Source organism: Diabrotica undecimpunctata, chromosome 6, assembly GCF_040954645.1.
Source record: "Diabrotica undecimpunctata isolate CICGRU chromosome 6, icDiaUnde3, whole genome shotgun sequence".
NCBI lineage: Eukaryota > Metazoa > Arthropoda > Insecta > Coleoptera > Chrysomelidae > Diabrotica > Diabrotica undecimpunctata.
This window is the reverse complement of record NC_092808.1, coordinates 95,622,308-95,647,556: the sequence shown is the minus strand read 5'-3', so window position 1 is coordinate 95,647,556 and position 25,249 is coordinate 95,622,308. Positions and strand designations below refer to the sequence as shown.

At 33.4% G+C, this 25,249-nt stretch overlaps 1 protein-coding gene across 2 annotated transcripts in view; it reads right to left on the bottom strand.

Annotated features, from left to right (window-relative positions):
• Nucleotides 1–2,308: 2,308 nt before the first annotated feature.
• Nucleotides 2,309–25,249, bottom strand: part of LOC140443592 (RNA helicase aquarius) — a 202,574-nt gene continuing 179,633 nt past the window's right edge. For both annotated transcript variants that reach the window (XM_072534941.1, XM_072534942.1), the window contains 9 exons: nt 23,080–23,488; nt 16,901–17,381; nt 16,243–16,528; nt 13,787–14,054; nt 9,894–10,065; nt 8,606–8,776; nt 5,296–5,493; nt 2,973–3,152; nt 2,309–2,670 (listed from right to left, as the gene is read on the bottom strand). In XM_072534941.1, coding sequence (XP_072391042.1) covers nt 2,374–2,670; nt 2,973–3,152; nt 5,296–5,493; nt 8,606–8,776; nt 9,894–10,065; nt 13,787–14,054; nt 16,243–16,528; nt 16,901–17,381; nt 23,080–23,488 — 2,462 coding nt within the window. In that variant the 3' untranslated portion in view covers nt 2,309–2,373. The remainder of the gene's footprint in view (nt 2,671–2,972; nt 3,153–5,295; nt 5,494–8,605; nt 8,777–9,893; nt 10,066–13,786; nt 14,055–16,242; nt 16,529–16,900; nt 17,382–23,079; nt 23,489–25,249) is intronic.

Sequence of the window (25,249 nt, the reverse complement as noted above, 5' to 3'; positions counted from 1 at the left end):
AATTCTTTATTAATAATCATTAGCATCAAATCCCAATAATTGAAGATATTTTATCGTTTGATCAGACCTACAAAGATATGCCACAAACCATTTTTCTTCAAATTCTTTAAAACTATTTGTTCAGCGAATATGTGAATAGTATGTATATAAGCGAAAAATTTACTGTTGTACTTAATTATCCTTTTTTGAATTCCTAATATTTGGGTTCCCTCTGTATTTAATGAGAATCCTAAATATGTGAAACTTTTGAAGCCCAGCTTCTATAGTGGCGTTGTATTACTTTTGTCTCTATAGTAAAATGCTGAGGCGAGCGTCAGAGAACTAGCGTTACTAGTAGCGCACTAGTAGAACCACAAAATAACGGTTCTTCACATCGATTCACTACTCACGATCAATTCGTTTCTAGTCATCATATATTTATTCTAAGCAGGTTTAAATTAAAAACTGCATGAAAACAGACAAAATACAGACATTAAATGAGAAGTAAAAAATTAAGAGAATATTTATCAATAAAAGATTCGATTCGCAACGATTGTCAAAATTTAAAAGTCATAAATGTCATCCGATTAATAACAATGAATCATCTGTTTGAATTTTTAACACCCTTCTCGGTTAAAAATAATTTCATATCAATACAATTATTATTTTTAAACATTTATTTATTTTATATAATAATTAAATTTATTTATTTATATTTTATTATAATTTAATATTTGACATGTTTGTCAGAAGTAAACAAGATATGCTTTATTAATACATCAGCAGGTGGCGTTAGGAACAAACATAATAATTCACTAAATTATTTAAATATAATATAATTTTTATAAAATATAAATAATCAATAAAATTACTTTATTCAATTTTAAAAATATAGAAAACAGTTAAAGCTTCGCACCAGTCTACTGTACCGAACAGTTTTTTTTTAACTCGTCAGTTTAATTTGGCTTCTGTTTCCTCTTGTTTTTGTCTATGTTAACGTTTTTGTATTTCGAGATGTGTATTTTTAGTCTAATCGCTGTATCTGCTCTTTTCAATTGTGTATATATCGACCGTCTTCTGTGCAACACGATATTAATATCATCGATATACACCATAAGCTGTATTGATAGGAACTGGATCTTCTGACATTCAGCTATCTTATGATATATCCGAGAACCAAGTTGAATTCTACCGGGGCAAACTCACCACTTTGTTTTAGCTTAGCCCATTGACTATATAAACGTTTTCAGTAAGTTTATTCTGTATGCGGACTATTGTTGCTGTTGAATCATTAGTTGTTTTTACAAGACGGGTATATTTTCAGGGGATGTTTAACCTGTGTACATAACTAGCGTGTTCAATTATCATTGACAATTAATGTCAATGGCGTGTTCTAAGATTTCTTTAGAATTTGTTTTACGATAAAAGCTAATCGACTGTAGACTTTTCTTGCAGAAAGGTCATACGATATTCCTCGAAAATATTTTCAGTCAAAGGTCGAAGCCGCTGTTAATATTCTGCAAGCTGGCCAGAAGAGGGTTATGACACGATAATTTTTATATTTCAGCTCAATTCCTTCTTTTTTTTGTGCAAATGATTTCCGCTGGTAATTTTTCATGCATTCTATATCTTGTTTAATAATAAATTCATTTGTATTGTAGTGTTATGTCAGCCACCACCTAATTTGAACAATTCAGGGAGAATATGGCCGATTCCAGAATAATAAACGATATGCCAGCATTCAGAAAAAAAAACAGTTTGATAATTGAAAGGATCGGCAGTCACACTTTATTTGAAGTAGGTAAGTCTAGTGAATACTTGATTCAAGCCAAACCAGACTGAGAAAATTTTAAACCCAATAGTATAAATACTAAAGCGAATACATGATTTATTCCCTACAGGAAGCAATATATATACGAAAAACACGGAACCAGAGAAGAAAAAACCAAAAATCAGAGAAGAAGCAAAATTATTTGTTGATACAATTCAATATTATAGTTTTTATAGAAGACAAAAAGAACTTATTCTCAAAAGGTATACGTGGATAAAAGTATAAGGGAATGGACCGCAATAACTTCAAATGAAATAATAAGAATAAATGAGGGAACAAATATTTGCTTGGTGGGTTAACTAAATAAAAAAAATATTGTCCATATGTGATGAGCTTGTTCTACAAAAAAAAAAGAACTAATGTAAAATGGGTGATATACTGTCTTTTTCTTAATCCATGTCTTAACTCTGAATTCTCTTTTGGTTTAGATGTTTTTTCTGAATAAATTGTGCAAACATTACCGTCAGTAGGACTATTTAAAATGAGCAGAAGTTATGCTAAAATTAAAAATTTATTTTTAATATTCATTAGATAATAATACTTAAATATATTGTATTACACAATTATTCATCGTTTTCAGCTTCACCAGTATCTACTGTAGCACTTTCTTCTATTTCTTCATCTCTAGAATGTTCTTCATTGTCATCCATTCTTTCAACCTCTTGTGTAGTTGGTTCTTCTACATTTTGTGGATCTGATGGTTGATCGTCGATTGGTTCTTCTTGAATCGGTACCGGTACTTGTTTACCAGAATCTTCATCTTCACTATCTGTATCTCTATCTTCGCCAGGATGTGAAGACACGAAACCTTCATGAGATTGGGTTGGTACTTCTCCTGGTTTATTCCATTTATCATCCGACTAAAATTAAATTTATTATATATTAATAGATATGCAATGGTATATTGTTTTCTTCCTAATGCTTCGTCTGCAACTGCAGCAAACATTATCAAAGCCGATGTGGCAACAATTGTAACTATCTGTCGCCTACTAATGAGTGACATTATCAGTGAACGACAGAAGGTTACTACTCTTCTGACAGTGTATGAGTATAACATAAAAGCAGAAGTCAGAAAGTAAAAGTATGTAAAATAACTGCGCAACTGCGAATCATAAATCCGCAAAATCACTAGTAATTATAAATGTAATTAACTCTTGTTTACCTTATAATGCTGTTTAAGTTGTTTAACCCTTTGGATATAGAAATCATAAACAAAATTAGCCATTTCTACCATATCATGAATAACTCTTAGTTTTCTTACAGGTGGTTTGTTATCATTAACTCTTTTTGCTGGGTAGTACTCGTTTAGGATCAAATGTAGCTTTGGTGACCGCAAAGTGAGCTAAAAATAAAATAAATTAAAAAATAATATTTTTGTTGTTAGACTGAGTTCAAAATCTCGTGAAACTGGCGATTTGGTGACGTCAATATACGAACGAAACGATGAAATCAGATATTGCTGAAAACATTTAATTTTCTTAAGTGCGTTCTCATACCAAGACAGAGTCAAACTAGTTTTTGCATTACTAAAATAGTTGGAGTATTTATTATTTTTCTTCTACCGGTCGTTTTTAATACTTTATATTGAATTAACTATGAAATTAAAATAATGTTTTTAGGATTAATTTTTTTTTTGAGTATGTGTATTTCCAAGGTTCTTGAGGTGCTTGAGGTTTTGAAATATGTCTACTTAATGGAGTGAGGTCTTTGATCGTCATTATACACATCCCGGCAAATTTAAAGGAACAGGTTATTAACGCAATGTATTTCTTTATATTTTTTATTTTATAGACTGTATCTAGATAGCTCTGAATGCTCCTCGACATAATAAAGTTTTAAATGTCAAAACGTCAAATTAATTGGTTTATTTGCGATGTGTTTTATACATTTTAAAGTCGAATTATTTGTTGATAACAAGTACAAACTTGTATTTAATTGTTAATTTGTTTGAGTTTGTTGGAAGGGTTTTTTCTTTTGATTTGTTTTAATCAGTGGTGTTCTTACTCGTATTCATTCGTATACCGACTGATATTGCTAGGGTCATAACAATGGTCGAACGTGTAAGGAAGTTGCTGCAATGTTTGGCAAATCATCATCAACCATCCACCGTTGTGAAAGTCGTTGGAGACAAACCGGGGAATATATAAGAAAAATGGGACAAGGGACAAAACGTTTAACCACGGCTGTAGATGATCGACTTATGTGGAAGTCTGTGTTCTTCAGACTTAAACCCGATAGAGCATGTGTGGTAGATGCTAGGCAGATAACTAAGGTCACGAGTTCCTGCTATTTAAAAATAGAGAGGAAGTAAGAATTGATTTAATTGAGGAATGGGTGAGACTGTCTCAACAACTGATCGATAGCCTTATCAGAAGTATGAGAAGATAAATGACTGCAATTGTAAGAGCTCGTGGGGGAAACAAACTCTATTAAAGTGAAAAAAAATGCATAAAAAATCATTTAATTCGAATTTTACAATAAAGTTATTGTATTCAAAATCGGTATTTTGTTGAGTCTGACATCTTTGTGTTCTATTCGTTCTTAAACAGATTTCATATTGTACTACCATTGTAATACAAATTCAAAATAATTCACCAAAATTCGTATTATGATAGTATCCTAACAATATTAACAATATATAGACTAGAGAGAAAATAATTAGATTTTGCTGTATATACTGTAACAAAAGTCAACTTAGTTTCAGCTAAAACGTCAAAATACTAGAAATATTCCTAAATATATTCTTCTCCACCCCCCAAAAATTTCCAGCTGAAAATATAAGATAACCACTTAAAATATACAGGGTGTTTTATTGATAAATGTACATACGTTAACTGTAGATAGAGAACAGCTAAAACATCTTATGTCAAAAACGCCCTATTTAATGGATTTTACTACTCAAAAACCAGGATAGTTTTATGTCAATTTTTTTAGGTCGTCTTAATTTTTGTAACACATTCTAATTAGATCATATTTAAAACATGTTTCACATAACAAAAAAACTTAAACCTTACTTAAAAGAACAATCAACTAATCTGTTTTCCTATATTTATATCTAGGTGTGTATTACAAAAATTTAAGAAATCTCTTAACTTGATTTTGAAATTTATTTTAGGTATTTAAAAAGAGCACAAAATTTTGAATGGAATCATTAATCCTTTATGTCAATCTACTATAAACTAGTACTACTACAAAGAACAATCTACTACTCTTTGCTTGATTTGTGAATTAGTTTAAATAATCATTCTAGGACAAATCAAGATACGTACCGTGAAAATACCCACCGTGAGGGTATTTACAAATATCCCCGTACAAATAATTTAATAGCCACCGTGTGATACCTTAATTATAGTCTAAGAGATCAAAAAAGCTTTTTCATTTCATGAGCTACATTGATTACTTTCCCTATGCACTTATCCAGTAAAATACAGTATAAACATTTTCGGTTCTAATGTACGAATAGTAAGTTTTAAAAAGTAGCTTACCTGTTCGAAAGCTGGAGTTAGTTCAAAGCAATTTCTGAATAAAGCTACCCTAGCAAATATGTATAATCCCAAACGTGCGCGAGACATGGCTACTACAAGACGTCTTACATCTCTTAAATGGCCTACAGCTTTGGTTCTAACTAGTGATAGAATTATATAATCATTTTGTTGTCCTTGGTATTTATCAACGGTAGTAACCTACAAATATTTAACATTTGATATAAAATTGTAACTGTATATAATTTTAATATGCAATATTACAATAAAAAAGTCGAGATAATGCCTAAAAATAAAAGTTGACCCAAAGATTTAAAAGAGATAAGTCAGGGATACGAGTGTAGTCGTACATATATCCTCGATTTGTTTCCATGTGAAGCTCTCGGTGTTGTGCTATGTTCAACCATCTTTCCCTGCTATTTTCCTGATATAATCTTATCATCTGGTTATTAATGGTCTCGTTTTATTTTCTCCCTTAGTTTCAACTGATATTCTTAGCGTTACTTATATTCTATTATTGAGATAAGAAAAATCATGATCAAATACTACCACTATACATATCCAGAATAGAAGACTAATAGAAGCATAGAAGAGAAAAATTCACAGTGGAACTTAAAACAGATAACACATATCGGAACAGACTAAATAAAAGCGGCAATATCAGACCTTTAAAACAATAGACATCGTCTAATGAAGAAAATGAAGAATGAAGATATCTGGAACAATGAAAAATACCAGATAATTAGGACAATGTGATTTAGAAATGTACCAGTCACAAGAGCAAACAGGTTTCAGGAAAAAGTACAGTCGATCATATTCAAACAGGATTATCATTGGAAAAACACGGAACATCATTGATAGAATAATCACAGGGATACAGGGATATATAATTTATAAAAATATCTGCGTTCATGCTACTAGTACAATGACGAAACCATATAGATACGAAAAGTAAAAAAAAAATTTACCAGTATTAACATACGCAGGAGAAATGTAAGCCTTTACAGCTATTAAAAACAATCCAAAATCTCCAGTTTACACAAAGAAATATTAAAGGTGCTATTTAAAAAAAAATTTCTCCATCCAATTAGGAAAATGTCCAAATTGTAAGACATTACAAACAATTAAAATTTCAACATAAAATGCTGAATTGAAGACGATATTTGCAGGATAAAATCCGATTCGAATGTAAGAGATACATTACAAGTGATTTAAACACAATATATACTGGAATCGCAATGGGTGTTCGTACTTCAAATGACAACACCCAGTATGTCAGCATAAAACGAGGAGTACATCAGAGATGCCTCCTGTCTCTGCTTCTCTTTTTTAACATCTATGCGGAACATATTATTAAGGCATCTTTGGAGAAACTTGGATAACGCAGAAGTTTTAAGGAAAATTAATACCCACCCAAAACTAGTCCAAACTGTTAGATGAGAAAAACGGCTTACCTCGGTCGTATCATGCACCACACTGAGCACGAACAAGCAACAACTAATCTTGAAGTAAAATAAAGAAGGAGTATAGATCGAAAGAAAAAATCGTGGCTGAGAAATATAAAAGGTTGAATGAACATGCAATGAAATAATTTAATACACGCAGTCCAGAACAAAAATGAATGGTCGCAATCTCAACAGAGATGCACATAGAAGAAGGAGGGTACATTGTAAATTAGATTTGCAGGAAGTTTAATTTAAATTAGTTTATGATGCTTCGGCTCGACGACTGTGTGGGATGGCAGATTAACTTCGAAGTGAGTACATTATTGTGTTCATGATTCGAGCCACATAATTGTCATCGAAAATTTTCAAACGCATGAGTATAAAAGCCAAAATTAATCTGCTATAAATTAGAATTCACTAGTGAATGGAGTCGACCGATGAATGGATAGTACGATATTGGGTTCGTGGCTCGGTGATGCTGATTTGTTGAGCTTTATCTGAACGCGGTAAGATGCTCGAAAACAAGAATATACAAACATACATAGTTTGTGATGTCAAAATAGTATCTACATTGTTGTTAGGAACTAATATCTCTAGAATATATGAAAAAAAAAGTGAATAAACAGGCGTTTGACAAACTAAACAGCAGAACAATGATACAAAACTTACAAGATAGTAATATACCAAATAAAATTATAAGAATGATAGAAATGACAATGCGAGATTCCCAAACAATAATAGACAGCGGAAGAGAAAGAACAGCAATAATAAAAATAAAAATGAAGTAAGACGAGGAGATGCGCTCTCAATGATGGTAGGTACTATTTATTCTATCACTAGATATGATAATAAAAAAGCTGTCAAACGCAGGAACTATAAACAAGAATGCAGTACAAATAATAGGATATGCAGACGATATAACCATAGTAGCAGCAGATAAAAAGGCATTAAAGAAAACCTTCCAAGAAATAGAAAACTAAGCCAAGCTAAGAGGACTAGAACCAAATAAAAATAAAAATAAATACATGAACGTAAGCAAGAAAAAGAAGACACAAACGACAGAACTGATAATAGATGCACACAGTTTCGAGGAGGTTGAAACATTTAAATATTTGGAAGTACTAGTCAACAGAAGAAATGAAAGTGTAGATATGAAAAGAAGAATTAAAACGGGAAACATAGAGTTTTACAGAAATAAAAAATTGTTTAGAAATAAGAAAATAAGCCGAAACACAAAAATGAAAATCTACAAAACGAGTATAAGACCAATAGTAGGCTGCAGAAACATTTACATTAACAGCAAGAGAAGAAGAGCAATTGAAAGTTTTTGAGAGGAAAATTATCAGAAAAATACTGGTACCAAAGAGGAAAAACGAAGAGAATGCAAGACAATGGATGAATCACGAAATACAAGAATGGATGGGTCAAGAGAAGGGACAAGAGATGGTGGGACACAAAATGAGAAGAGAGAAGAGCAAACCGTTAAGAGTTATAACAGAATGGATACCACCAGGTAAAATAACCAGATGCAAGCCTTAACTGAGATGGAAACAACAAGTGGAAGAAGATTTAAGGAGTACGGAAATTAAAAATATAGAAACGACAATCAAAGAGAGAGAAGAATGGAGAAAAGTAGTGGAAACAGCGAAGTCACACCAGAAACTGTAAAACCAAACCCAGAATGGGAGGATCCCCCACACAAAAAGGATCTTCAAGTGAAAACAGCTTCAGCTTTTTCGGGAGCGTCATGTTACGTCATGTTAAGCCAAATAGAAAAATACGCCGTAAAACGTATTAACAATAGATTCCTATTGGCAAATTAATTACATAAGAATAATGCAAGTAATACAATATAAAATATTACTTACTTTGTGTGGTCGGCCTATAAGTACATTATTAGCACATCGGGTATTAATAACATCTCTGATTAAATGTTTTTGTCCATTGTATGTAGTAAGTATAGTAATTTTATTTGCAGGATAACCAATTAGTCGCATATACATAAACATAGCAACACAGTATTCAGCTTCAGCAAGATTCTGAAATATTTAGGTGAAGATTATTAAAATATATATACACAAAATAAAGCATTACATTAAGCCACTGGCAAAATATAATAAAAGATAACTACGTTTTAACAGATACCTCTATTTATTGCACATGTTCTCTAGACGAACATTTTTTAAGAAAAGAATCATTTGATAATATTATAAGTCTGTACAAAGGCACCTTTTCATGCCATGCTGTTGTATATTTGACAACTTTAAAAGTTGTCGACCGGTTTTGTATTGTACGTACAAATCAAAATAATTAGAACGGTAAATATTTTTTGGCTATTGATGATAATATTGACTACGTCACTACGTAAATTGTGAGTCGCTAACATTACGGTAAGTTGTATATGACTTATATTTTTTTTTCTAGAAGCCTCTGTTATGAGCCGGTCGTATTGCAGGCAATTGGCTTATTGTACATCTTCCATTTCTTTATATCCATTCCAGAATTCTGGGACCCTGTACTAGTTTATACAGGTCTAATGGATGGGTAGTCCATAGGTCCTACCATATATATCTGGAGTCACTTCGTTGTCTCCAAAAAGTGTTTGCCGCCTGCGATCCAATACCTCGCAGTCATGCAATAAATGGTTTCAGGTTTTCTGTTACAGAGTCTGCAGCGCAAATCTCTATGAAACAGTCCCATTGTAATCAGGTGCCCCTTAACTGGTGCATGTCCAGTAAGGAAGCCTGTTATGCCTCTGAGCTGATTCCTGCTTGTTTTCCGCAGTACTCCATCCCTATTAGCATATTATGTCGGTCCAATATACATCTTGCCATGTATACTGGACTGGGTATATTTTCCCAGAGCAAGTTGTATTGGCTTCTAATCCAGCATTTTTTTTTTGGTCGCGGACGATGCTTCCCTTTACAAAAACAAACTATTGTGCACTAACGCTGCACCTTGTATGTAGATGAACTCCTACATATAGTTTAAATATTTTAAGTTTACATATTTTATTTTCTTCCTTGAACAGATACCTTGGGTCGATGGATACTTTATACAGCATGATTGCTATCCGTTTAATTAAAAGAGTGTCCATAGTAATTTAATTTACTTACTTGCCAATAACAATATAAGATAACGTAAGGTTTTCTTTACCTGGTAAAAATATGGACTTGGTTCTGATTCGCCTGTACCATTAAAATCTTGTACATCTATTAGTTGAAAATCGAATGCAAAACCAGGATTTGCAAGTTGGTATTCCTTCCAGTTTTCCACGTGTTTTAAATTTCCTAAATTTTTGTATCTCCATTTGTAAAGATTGCAAATGCTGAAAATAAAAAAAATATATGATACTTTTTCAAACCTAAGCCACACTCTTCCTAATCTAAAGAAAACTCGCTCTTATAATGTCATACTCCTACCCCTCCCCACTCATAAATATATAACTTATGTGATAAGTGTAGTATTAGGTAGACTCAGTCTTCCGATCTCGGCAAATGTTACTGATTGGAATAACAAGGCACATATGAATTCATTGAATTAGGCTACAGAATCAAAATACCTAGATATCTTTAACGGTAGACAAGCCAAGGCGATATTAAAGGTAAAGAATCCACTTACCAAAAATTAAAACTCATAAAACTCTCATAATGAACTGGCATGAGACAATAAAGTGTATTTAACATAGTTTTTTACTTGGACAGTTGTCATTTAAGCAGTCTCAATTAACATGAGCTTCATTAAAGAATTTATTTATTTATTTATTTATTTATTCATAAAATATAAGAGAGATTGAAACCATTCAAAAGATACGATGGACACAAACCGGCATTAGGCATAAAAAGAACATCTATTACAGCTGCAACCCGCACCAATACAAGTTGGTAAATACAGCCTTCACGATGTTACTAATGCCAATAGGTTAATACTTATTAGTATGGCAACTACCAAAGGCATGATTATGGGAAGCACATGTTTGAATCATAAGAATATCCATAAAGCAACTTGAATAACACCAAATTGATCATGTTATAATTGACAGAAGGTACTTTATGAACCTAAAGGACGTCGGAAGTTACATACCTGCAAATAATGACTCAGACTTAAGGATAGAGGAAAAACGCATACACCAAAAACAGAAAAGAGACTCAGAAAACGACATACTAGAACGGCTCGAAGGCCATATGAGTCAAGGAGAAACAAGAAAGTTATATCACCAAATAAATGTTATTAGAAAATAATTTAAGCCGAGAATCAACCTCTGTAATGATAAGGATGGCAACTTGCTTACAAACAAAGAGGATATCCTATTACGAGGGGTAAGACACTTTCGAGAGTTGATGAAAGGAGTACCACTAACAACAGTTACCAACAACAGAGGTACTACTAACAACATAGAACTGGAGTACTGAAATGAGGAATTTGTGAAACCTTCCTCGGTAGAAAAACCGAAAATATATATAAAATAAAACTAAAAAATCATAAATGCCCAGGCAGGGATGGCATCCCAGCAGAGTTATTTAAACACAGTGGAGAGCAGATCACCAAGGTAGTGCAAAAAATAGTTTGTAAAATTTGGTCTGAGGAGCAAATGCCAGCCAGCAAATGGAGCTTAATAATGGGGCTTAATATGCTCGTTACAACAAAAGCGGAACCAACTAGAATACAATAATTACCGCAGAAATAACTCTCCTAAATACAGCATACAAGATATTGTCAAACATTTTGCATGAGAGATTTTAGCCTTATAGCGAAGCGTTCGTAGGAGAATATCAGGCAGGTTATAGTTATATGTACCATCTTTTTGTCGATTTTAAAGCGATATATGACAGTGCCATAAGACCAAGTCTTTACAACGCTATGAATGATTTAGAAATTCATAAAAATTGCATATGCATGATAAAAAGAACAATGGCCAAGATCCTATCAGCAGTAAAAATTTAGAACGACTCATCAACCACATTTGAAATAGATAGGGGATTAAGGTAGGGAGACGCTCTGGCGTGACAGCTTTTTAACATAGGCTTAGAGACGCTGGGTTAGATAGCATGGAACTATATTTAATAGATAAGTCCCAATTGAAATTCAAAATAAATTACTGCCGACTAACACAAACACCAGAGCTGGAAATGTTAATGCAGATCTAATTGCCAATGACCAAAACTTCTAAGCGGTCATGTATCTAGGGACATAGGTTAATCCCAATAATAACACATCAGGGGAAATAAAAAGGCGAATCATAATTGCAAACAGGTGTTATTATGTTCTATCAAAGTACTTAGCTAACAAAAGTCTATCTCAAAAAACTCGTGTAAGACTGTAAAGAACACTGATAGTTCCCTTTCTCACATATGGATCAGATGAATCATGTCTATTGAGATTTGAAAAAAAAAGGTACTACGCACGATATTAAGAGGAATATGTGACAACAGAATATGGAGGCCTATATATAAAATCGAACTGCAGAATATCTACAAGCATCAGTCTGGCGGAAAAGACATTACCATTATAATCCAGCGACACTGTATGCAGTGAGCAGGACATATAGCCCGGACCCCGGAATCGAACAAGTGTCGCTAATATTACCCTTTACAAATCAGCTGTTACGATACTTCGAGGAAAAGAAACTGAACTTTTATTCGGAAAACTTTTATTGTTATAACCGGACATACAATTAATAAAAGCGGTCCAAAAATTAAAAATACGATATAAGGAACTTAAAGTATAACACCAAAGACAAAGACTATAAAGAAAGTATTAAAAGAAGACTAGAAAATCAACAAAATCATAAGTAGATCAACAAAGAATGCAAAATTGATAAACATAATTTTTAAATAATAATTTTTTACTTTTAAGTTTACGTTAACATTAGCTATGAGCACGCTTGCTTGTTTGTATAGTAATTTTCAGTCGAAGCGTAAATTTGACCAACAGAGCATAAAATTAATTACTAAATTTAATGGACTTTAAAAGTAAGTTTTCTCTAAAAGCTTACATTTTGACGTCTAATAACCAATTAAAATCTGCTCAAACACAGAGTTCACTTCCGCGCTGATGTGCGGTGGAAACAGACCCAGTGGTTTGGGTGGGACCCATTTTTCTAAAGAGATAACCTACCTAGATGATGTTAACCGTATGTTGTAGACCGCTAGTACTGCAGTTGGTTTATTGTACATTTTTCATTTTTTCATGATACTAATTCCAGGATTCTGTAACCCTGACCAGCTTGTACAGATCTAGTCGATGGATACCATATGATTTTGGAATCACTTGCATTCTCCAAAAAGTATTTGCCGCCTGCGATTTCTGTCCTGTGGCTGCCTGTGCGGTTTCCGTAGAAAGTCCTCCTCGATTGCACTATCTCTAATATGCCCATGGGCAGTTTTTCTAAAGTCTGTAGTACGAATGAGATCAGACTTATCGGGCTCAGGAACTCAACTTTCACCTGTCCGGTTTTTACAGGCTTGGATATAGAAGGCATCCTCATTAACCTCCATGCTTTTTGTATGTACCTCAGTTCAAAACTAGCCCAAACGAAGTGCTGGTATACGCTAATACTGGAACTGACAGCGTGGAAAGAGAATGGAGTTGTGCACGAATAAATGCAGTAGTAATTGAAGTATTGTTAAGATACGCTGCAGGAATCAAGAAATACTAGTTCATGGCAAACTGTCCGGTATATGTCATATCGGTAAATAGCAAATCGCTAAACCGATGTGGAGGTTTCTCTTAATTGGCCAGTCAAGGGGATGAGAATCACAAAAAATTCCTTTCAATCCAGAATATAAACTATTTTACGGGATTAATAGGCTGCTTAGTCGCTACTATATTACACGATTTACCTACTATATGGACAAAGCAAACAAGTAAGACAACAACACAGCCTCAGTCATCTAGAAAATATGGAACTAGAACCCGACATTAAACATATACCGCAACAAAACAAAAGAAAACTCTTGTTTTTCAAATAACTCATTCATAGTATTTAGATATAATAAAGCTAAAGTTTATCTTAGACCAAAACTTTCCATTTTATGAAGAATACATACCTTGGTCTTGCCCTACCTTGTCCGTCCAGCTCAATGGTAGGTACTCCCAATCTAACAAGTCGTGTAAACAAGCTCTGTTCCATATTAGAATATTTTTGAAAGGCCATATTTTTAATAACTGGCGGTAACTGATGGTGATCGCCGATCATTATCCACCTTTTTAGTCTATTAAAACCGTCTTGTGGGTTCTGGAGGAGAAGTGGGATAAACGTTTCGATTTCCAAAATCTGAGCTGATTCTTCCATTAAAATATTATCATATTTAAAACCTACAAAATTCATCCAGCATGTCAATAATATGTATCATTATTTTATTAAATTATTTCATTAACTTTTTAAAATTAATTATTCAAGAAATTTATTCGCTCCAGTATTGACTTATACTGGTTATAAAGAAATGCAAAATAAAAACAAATGGGACCAGAAATGAAAGAAATCACGCTAACAGATTTTAATTACGTCTGAAGGGAAATATATTAATGGAAACAGAGTAATTGTACAATTACCTATAATTAAGAAAACAAGAAGGGACAACTAGAGCAACTATCCAAGCAGAAAAACATGAAAAATATTTGTACAACGAAATTTTTATACGATAAAAATGAGTTAAAATATAATACAATGTAAGAAGTACCTCGTTCACATCTTGAGAAACAGCGAATTTTACAAGCAAAAGTAAAAGGAAAACGCTGACCAGGAAAGTGAAGGATTTCCTGGCTGACAAATATACCTACGTGGTTCAACACAATAACCAGACATCTCTTCAAAGTAGCAGTGTGCAAAGTACAGATTGCCATGACGGTCGCCAATATCCGAAATGGAAAGGTACGACAAGAAGAAGGTGCAGAGAAAATGTGACATTTACATAGGCAGAAGAATGGTAGAAGGAAATAATATTGACAATACCAAAGCAAGTTCGTGGGGAGTTGTCTGTCTCCCATCGGATGCGTCCCCAGGTGGTAGATAGGGGAACACCTAAACAGGTCATACGACCGGTGGGTAGTTGGGAAATAAAAATACCAACCGCGAACCAAAACAGATTAAGATATGGTAACCCTAACAGAAGAGTCCCTGGTCCCCCAGGTTATGGGTTGGGTTAGAGGCTGAGTAAAAAAAACATATATTACGGAACCTCAGGAACTATTAGCTGGACGGAACTCACGACGACGACTCTGCAAACAAAAAATAGAATTGAGATTAGGAACATGGAATACACGAACCTTGTACCGAACTGGAGCACTCACATATTTACTAGACATAGTGAACACATACAAAGTAGATATTTTAGCACTGCAGGAAATACGGTGGACGGAAACTGGCACTCTTGACCCATTCAAGAGAATCCATTCCATATATTATAGCAGAAATGAAAACCAACACATAGATGAGGTGGGATTTATTATAAACCGAAGAACAAAAGGCCTTATTATTGACTTCAAAGCCTACAGTCAAACAATGTGCAATTTGCGCTTAAAAGGGAAATTCTTCAATTACAGTTTGATCAATGCACATGCCCCAACTGATGACAAACCAGAGGAAATAAAAGAATAGTTCTTAGAAGACTTAGAGCAAGCCTACAGGAGATGTCCCAGAAATGACATTAAGATTGTATTAGGTGACATGAAAGGTCAGGATAGCCTTGATGATTTCCAATCTCCGATAGGAGTGGCACAAGAAGAAGAAGAAGAAGGTGACATGAATGCAAGAATAGGACGAGAGCAAGTTTTTATGCCCACGATAGGAAAGCATAGCCTACACAACATCAGTAGCGATAATGGATTACGACTGATAAACTTAGCAGCAGCACTCAATGTGACAGTCGCTAGCACCTATGTTAAATATAAGAACATACACAAGGTAACCTGGACCTCTCCTGATGGAAGAGAAACGCATCAGATTGATCACATCTTAATAGATTCAAGGCATGGAACAGACGTAATAAACTGCAGAAGTTATAGAAATGATCCAGAATAGGAATATGAGTGATAATAAAATGAGAAAAATGCTATGCATAACTTAAGCTTACAATTAAAAGTAAGAATCTTTGCTTATATATCAGTATTGCTATGGAATGGACGTTGGGATATTAAAGAAGGAAATTAGTGATCGGCTAGAAGCATTTGAAATGTAGACCTACAGAAAAATATTAACGAGTTGAAAATTAATAATAAATAAAATTAGGATAAACAATAACTGGGTCATGTGATTAGAGGAAATAACTATCTGTTACCGCATAAAATAATACAAGACAAAATATAAGGAAAGAGGAGTATTGGAAGAAGACATTACACTTGATGGAGAAGTAATGTGGTCCAGATATTTTAGTTCTCTTATGCTAACCTTTGTCTTCATTTCATTTTCTATGGTTAAAATGGTTTCTTTTGCACAGACAAAAGTTAATTTTATTTTTAAAACGGATTTCTACATAATTGCACATTAAAAACAACTATTTCATACCAATGTCCACGAGTTCCTTCCTTTTCAAAGCCGCATGAGTACAAGTCATCGCGATAATTTTTGCTTCTTTTACCAATAAATATTTCGACCTATCCAAACCGGATCTTAACAGTTCAAATGCTCTAAATTCTTCAAGTTCCTTAAAGATATGATCTATGTATCTAAAGCAACCTTCAGCTACTTCGAGATCTTCTTCAAACGACTGTTGTTTAAATAGAGGCTGTGGAGCATTACTGAAGAAATCGTGGAATGGGAATTCATCCGATATTATCTTCGGAGGTAGGACCTAAAATATAATATTAAATATATTAAAACAATTATCACTGCATTATCATATGATTTTTTGTATGGAAATTTTTTAATGGACGTTCGAGATGGGATCCTAAATGGGATAGAGTGAAATGACACAGAAGTTAGCAAAAAACAGTTTTCCTCATTATCTGTACATAGTGTGATCGATCTTCGAGTTTTCTTATGGTAAAGTGAGTTTTTATAAATTAAGCTGACGATCTGGTTTCTAATGATAACAAATTCACTAAATAAGCATGATGTTACTTACATATAACCCAGTTAACAGATAGACAAGTGTCTACCTCCACTACGGCTGTTAGCGTGCAAGTACTTAAATAATATGGACATAAATATTACCAACACTTACCTTCTTCGATTTAGGTTTAACAACACTTAAGTAATGCTCCCATCTTGACAGAACTTGATATAAGTAAAAATGTCCAGCAGTCTCACAGGTATAAGCAACGTCACCATCTACTTTCAAAGACTTCTGCAGTTTCTCAACTTCCATTAACAAATCCAGTCTTTTAGCTAAAACATAATTTACTCTACCATATCTGCTAAAATCTTTCTCGGTTTCCAGAGCCTCTTCACCGTGACCAAGACGTAACAAGTGCCTTTCATCTATATCTAAAGCAACGATTTTTTCGAACAGCTGATTTAATGCTTGATTCGAATGTGTTACGATAAGAGTTCTTTGATTGGGAAAATTGTGGTAGAGATTGGAAATTATTTGAACGGCTACATCAGTCTTTCCGGTACCAGGTGGACCAACGACCAGGGTTAAGCCAGGTTGCATGCCGGATTTAATGGCCTCAATCTGAGTTGGAGTGAAGGGGATCATATTTCTAAAAACAAGCAAGATTATTAACGTTTTCATGCTATCCCCTACAAAATAGAATACAATTATTACAAAATGAAATAAAGCAATAGTTCAGTCAGTCTAAAAGAGAGTATAATCTAAATGAGTGCTGCTACAGCTATAGTGAGAATTTAAATTCTATAAAAAATTCGAAAATATTTACTGGTTTAGTTATAATTAATCCCCAAGGAAACTAAATTCCTGTAGTTAGCTGTATACCATGTACCACAAAAAAATGTATTTAAAAATTCCTTTATAAAAGGTATAATAATAAAAAGACCCTATCGGGCTACATCACAGAACGTTTTAGGAATAACTATTCGATCATCAGTGCTATCTGGATATACATGTTCAGAGCCAATAGATACATGGGTAAAAACCCTTTAAATTTTATATGATTACTTTTGAGTTACATTTTTGATAACGGATACAGAATAACTTGTAAAAGACAAACATAGAAAGTTATAAGAAAACAAGAAGAGTAGAATAAAATGGGAAATAACAGAAACAATCACTTAAATTTTTTTTGTTCGTTTACTGTGCAATCAATCAAAAAGAACCAATAAACATATTTGTTGACTCTACATTGGCGCGAAGTAGAATAAAACGAGAAATAACAGAAACAATCACTTAATTTTTTTTGTTCGTTTACTGTGCTATCGGTCAAAAAGAACCAATAAACATATTTGTTGACTCTACATTGACGCGGAGACAAATATTTCAATAAATATTTATTCTACATCAATATTACAACTATAGATTTTTAACTCAAGAATAATAAATCTAATGGTGTAATAATAAATTTTCAGGAGTCTCGTTTGTAGTGGTTCTCTAATCGTTGTAAATATTCATCACTATGTGACACTATCACTTCACTCACAGTTGGCACTTGTAGGTCTTGTAGTATGTTTTTATTACCTACAAACCATGGCGCATCAGTTATTGTTCGTAACAACTAGTTTTGAAATCGGTCTATGATTGCTAGGTTGGATTTTGAAGCAGTGCCCCACACCTCTAATCCGTATGTCCAAATTGGCTTCAGTATGGCTATGGTATTGTACGCCAGTAGTTTGTTTCGAAACGACAACTGGGACTTTCTTCCGAGTAACCAATAATATTTTCTAAATGTGTTATCAAGATGTTTTCTTTTTTTCCATATATGAGTTTTCAGGTGAGTCTCTTGTCCATATGTAAGCCTAAGTTCTTTACAGTATCTACCGTTAGACGGGGAGATTGTTGAGTAATGCTTGAGGTGAATTGTTATGGCGTTTAGTGAATACTATGTGGCTTGATTTAAATTCATTGAGTGTTAACTTCCACTTCTTAGTCCATTTCTGGAGTTTTCCAAGTTTTCTTGGAGTTGTTCTGCCGCAACAACGGGATCTAAAAGTACCGCCATTATTGCATTATACAGTGTGACTGTATGTTTTTTTATTGTCAGTAGACAAATCAGATGAAAATAGTAGGTAAAAGATGAGGAATGCCTTCTTTATAAGATGTAGACCGGTTATTTCGTCTTCATATTTTACTTGGAAGTATCTTTCTTTTAGGTACGAGTATAGTATGTCATACATGTTCTGGTGTAGGTCCATTTTTAGTTTATACAGTAGTCCTTGATGCCAGTCCTTATCAAAAGCTTGACTGATATCGATGAATGCAGTTGAGCAATATTGCTTATTTTCAAAAGAGTTTTGAATTAATTCTACCAGTCGATGGATCTGTTCAATTGTTGAATGTTTGGATCTAAATCCAAATTCGTGTGTCGGTATAAGTTATATAGTTACAAGTTATAGTGTCTGCAATAATTTCTATTAGTCTCTTAGCTAGTAATTTTTCCATAATTTTCGACATGAAAGGCAGTAGACTTATTGGTCGGCAAGAGGTAACCTCGTGTTGAGGTTTAACAGGTTTTGGGATTAGGATTATTTGCGCTACCTTTCATTGTGCTGGAAAATATTTAAGTCTTATGACGGCGTTTGTAAGAAAGGTTAACATAAGTATCCCTTGTTGCGGTAGTTCTTTCATAATTTTTCCAGTGATTAAGTGGTGTCCTGGAGCTTTTTTAGTGTCTAACTCTGTTTTTATAATGCACTGTATCTCATTTGGTGTAATATGTTGTATTTGTCATCTAATGGTGTTTGGAAGCTCTCGTTTTTAATGCTTGATAGGTAAATCACTTAATAGTTATGAAAAACTTCTTCTTCTTTATCTTATTAAAAAATCTGTTACAGGTATCGTGATATGATGACTTCATGAATTGATTTTTCCGATGGTCCTCCACTTCTCTCATCTCCTTTGCCTTCAACTTTTGACTATAGGGTACACTTCTCAAAACCATCCCTTCTCTATGAGTATCTAAAGCGTCTATGAGGCTTTTATATTTCTCTGGGAAAACCAAGCTTTTTACGAGTCTGATTTTGATATCTACAGTTATTTTATGGCTTTTTCAGTCATGGAGTCTGCATTTTTGTTAATTACGCCTGTTGCATTTTTTGCAATTGATGATCTCTGCTTTATGTCTTTAATGCAACCTCTGAAATTATCAAGAACTCTAGGTAATCAAATTGGTCAATAACTGTGATATTGTTGATTGCTGATGAAGGGCCTTGATTGGCTTTAATTAGGTGTGCCTATCATCACGATCCTTGTTGTTTCTCTATTAATTTTATTAACGACAAATATAACGTATTTCTAATTAAAATTGTGGTTTACCCCCATTTAATATAGTAACTAATAAGACCAGCGGTTGCACTTTCAACATTATTTCAGTGATTTTTAATAGTTCAGTCATTTCCAGAGTTTGAGTTTCCGGAGTTGGCAAGAATAGCTGTAGGCCGTAGAGATATGCTTTGACGACGTTTCGGCAAGGTCGCACTTACCATTGTCAAGTCAGGTAGTAACGCTACTTGCTGGTGCTTGAAGTAAACTTACTCTCCTGGTCGAAGCGGTTACTTATATAGTCGAACTGCCGTGCCTCTCTAACGGTCCTTGGCAACGCTTCTTGTGATTGGCCCTGTCCCGATACAGGTAGGAGGAGTCCTACTAGTTGGTCTTGTGGTCTAATTTTTTTTGACTTTTTCTTTAATACCGTATTCCATGTAGTTGGAAGCCTCTGAGCATCATCGATTCTGAACATCATCGACAATACCGACAGAAAAATCTCAACTATTTTACAATTCACCAAAACGACTGTGACAAATCGTATATCGGACAGACCAACCGAAGAATCAATGTTAGACGAAAAGAACGTCGAAAGGAGAGAAAAACGTCGTCCCTTGCACAACACGTCTCAAATATAGGACATAATAAACCTGAACTAAATGACGATGCGACGCTAACTTACATTGAAATTAAAAGAAAACGAAAAATCAGAGAATCAATAGAAATAGAAAAAATCCTAACAGTCTAAACCAAAGGGATGATGCTCAGAGACTTCCAACAACATTACTGTAACGCTGGTTAATGCACAAATTTTTCTCGGTAATATCAAATGATGCGGCATAAGATTTGTCGCATCTTCCTCCCATTCACTAAGTCAAAGCCTTTACTATAATCAATAAAGCACATAATACGTTGTGATGTTAAATTCCCTGGAGTTTTCTATAATCTACCGTATGTTTAATTTGTTCCCTAGTTATCCTGAACAAAACCTTTGTATCTTCTTTTGTAATATATATAGGAGTATTTTGCTGCAGTGTGTAGTTAGTGGTATTTTTTCGATAACTGCTACATGACTTCCTGGTTTCTTTTTTATATACAGTGTAGCCCTGGGGCCACTTGCAGGTATCCCATACTTTTTGAGAGATTTGGTATATCACATCAAATCCAAAAGTTGTGTTTTCTTATTTTGACAGCTTGTCCACATTAATCCCCACCATAAATACATAAATTTTTTTGTATACGTTTCATTTTCTTAGGGCCGGTTGTTCGAACGCTAATCAAAACTTGATTGTAATCAAATATTTGATTAAAAGCAAATACGTCACAGCAGCTGTCAAAATTATTAAAAATTGCTTATTATTATTGATTTCTAAATAAAAACATGAAATTAACACCAGAACGAGTTTAATTATGGTTTATTTTAAATTAAAACTCAAAATAATATAATTGAATAAAATTAATCAGTCTACATAACCTCAAAATGTGACGTATTTGATTTTAATTAAATATTTGATTACAATCAAGTTTTGATTAGCGTTCGAACAACTGGCCTTTATTGAGGCCTTTATAAAAATGAGAAACACACTTTGGAGCTACGATCTTAGTATTGATCTTTGCGTTGGAATGACATATTGCTATATTTTTTCCAGTGTTACTATATGAAGTGAAAATGTAGACTTTCGGTGAGGCTATGCTTAAACGTTTGGAAGCCATTGAGATGTGGTTATATAAATGACTAGTAAGAATAAGTTACGTCGACAGAGTTAGAAATGAGAAGGTCTTTAGACGGCTGAACCAAACAACACAATTGGAAAGTATAATAAAGAGACGCAAGCTGGAACCCTTCGGTCACATTAAACGACACCCTGAAAAATATGAACTTTTGCATCTGATCATTTAGGGAAAGATCCAAGAACGTGGTCCTGGTAGAAGAAAAACATTATAGCTGAAACATCTAAGAAAATGGTGCGGAAAATAGACTACATCATTATTTAGAGCTGCTGTCACTAAATAATGGTAAACAACATATCGAACGATCGTTGACGTTCATGGAACTAGAAGAAGATTCTTTCCATCTAATTAATATGACCTGTTTAGAAATAGTATGCAGTTATCTCCTTTAATAGCGATGTGAATTGGCATAGAAGAGCGTGTTATCTGCTTTACTTTTGTAACTATATTTGGTCTCAATCTTGATCTTATATTCCTCTACTTCTTTGTATTTTTGTTCAGGTAGAAGTTTTTGTCTTTTAAAAACATCTAATCACAATCACTCACTCATGGAAGGTTAATTTAATTTAAATATGTTAAATTTATACATTTTAAATGTTTTCTTCAAATTTATTGTCCTTCTTTGCGTTTTTATTGCTATGCAAATGTGAGGGCGCGCGTTTCCAAAATAAATAAATAGGCACCGGCCGCAAAAAAGATTTATTTTTTAGACAGTTATTTTTTAATTATTATTTGAATAATCGCTTATTTTAAATAAAGTTTTAAAATTATCTCTCCTTTCAATCATCTTGAGGCCGTCGGCAAATATTGTCCTGTCGTTTATATACAGTAGGCATTGCTAAAATCAGTTTAGAGGAAACCCATGAAGTAAAATGAAAAGAATATGAGTCCAAAAATTTTATAGTAAAACTAGACGTCAGACAAAGAGTTCAGCTATTAACGGTGCTCTGTAATGAAATGTTAAAGTAATAATTATAAAAAAGAGAATTGAAACAAGAAAATAATACTTACGAAAAATCGTCGGTATATTACATTCTCTGGCAATATGTTTGTAATTACAAAAACGACCATCTAAGAAGAAATATCAGAACAAGATACAACGCATGAGTCAGAAAAGGTAACAAGAAGATGATGAAGACTAAAGCCACACAGAAGACAAGCAGAAGAATAGAGATTTGAAATAATATGAGAATTTACATACCAGGAAGTAAACATCAGAAGAGATGGGGAGAGAGAAAGGGAGTCAAGATCGATAGTTACATAATCATTCACTATTAATATTATATACTTACTTTTTCGGTTCATTAAATAAATAAGGCCCACGCCTGGGAATTACGTGTGGTTCAACAACAATAACTTTCTTAACTTCTTCATTTCCCTCTTCGTCCTTACCAAGATCTTCAAATGTAAGCTTAAAAGGTCGAACTAATTTCTTTGGATCATCCGTAATAACTTTAATTTGGTAATCAGGGAAACACGATCTTAAGTGATCCATATCGATGAAAGTATCATTGAAATCGACGGTGGGTATTTGATTTGGCATTTTCTTGTAATTGGCAGCGCTGGGATCTCCATATCCCAAAATAATATCATGTAACCATTCGGGAACTACACACTCTGTGTTCATTAATTCACGAATTGTTTCTAAAACTGCCTTGAAATTATTTTCCTTTGGCTTTCTTCTCATCAATATGTTGAAACCTACAAAACAAATGAAAATTTCTAAATTAACAACAGCATTGAATATTTATTTAAATTTACTTTGTACTCTATCCTAGATGAAGAGTTATTGAAGAACATTTGAAATCTTGTTTTACACAATGTCTGTGGACGATATTTATGGATTGTATTGTTTAACGCCTAAAATCCCCATATGTCTAATAGGGTAGCCGGGGTTCAGACACTGAGTTTATGTTAGCCTAAAGGTACTTTTTACAGTGATCTTCCCTAAGTGTATATGTAAAAGGGGAAGATAATGATGCAGTAAGACCCGAGTCTTTGCACTTTTTGTAACTCTATCCCCTCCGTCTTCCCTTTGCTGTTTTGTTTGATCAAACAAGCGCAGCATAACTAATAATGCGACTGACAACCATTATACAAGGAGGCCGGATGAAAACGAAACAAAGACATTATTAGGAACTACGACAACATTTTTGAAGAAACTAGCGACAGGTGAATTTTTGATTAAAGGAGGATATATTTTTCCGGTAGTTTCGATTATTTTACTTTCACTCCTAAGCCAGAATGAGAATCACCCCAACATTTTTTAATGACAATGGGGTCAAATAAGATATCGTTTTAAATCCGCTTGCAATTCCCTGTACATAAGACTTTACATTTTTAAATTCGGTCCAATGTTTTATTTTATTTATTTAAAAATTAAAAAGACTTTAAAACTTTTAATTGTATTTAACTGCTTAATTAGTTGATTTAGTACGCCAGTGGTTTAGATTTTAATTTCTTTCTCCGCGCAACTTTTGTTTTTTTTTGTCACATTATATTATATAAACACATATATAACATGAAATTAGAGAATCTTGTGAATATCAGTTGTAAGCATTAATTTGCATTCTTTGAAAATTTATTAAAATGTACGTTAATAAGAGCTCAGCAATTAAATGAATTACATCAGGATAAACACGACAGTAGGAAGTGTGTTTTGTAGTTAGTAAAAAAATTTCAGGGGGCTGGGAATGAAAGTAATAAAAAACGAGCCCCTGAGGGGTCTGTAGTAAATGAACTCAGTGAAACTGCAGTATTAGACCTAGATTCCATATTAAGTATAAGGCAAGTCGCAGTTGTATCTGGAATCAACCGTACTACCGTCCAAGCCATTTTAAAAAAGAACAGATTCAATCCATATAAAATACACTTAATGTACAGAAACTTAATTAGGATGATTATGACCGCCGTTTACAGTTTTGTGAAATAAGCAGTGATCGAGAAGTGACCAATCCGCAGTTTCGCTTTAATATTTTTTTCCCGATGAATGCACTTTTTTATAAATAAAACTCTACATTGTCAAAATTGACTTTATTCGTCTAATTAAAACTCTAGAATTTTCCATGAGTTTTGTTTTCGTCCGGCCACTCTGTATATGCCCAATACATTTACGTTTCAGACCCGAGTTTTGCCAAAAAGCTGGCACATCCATAGAGCCATTATTGCTTCAGCGGTAATATTTGTGACGTATAAATTATGTAAAACGTTCATATCAAGGATAAGAAGGTATAATCAAGGATATAAATCAATTTACTTGCTCGATGTCAATATTGTTAATTCGTATGAACTAAGTAAGAGATAACTACATAATTATTAAAATTTCACTGTTGAAAACTGTAGAAATTATATAAATCTGAAATAACAGGGGAAAAGAAAAATAAGTTTAAGGTTGATAGGCTTTACCACTAAAAAGACGCTTAGAAACGGAATATAGGTACCGACTAATTTTTTTTTGCATTT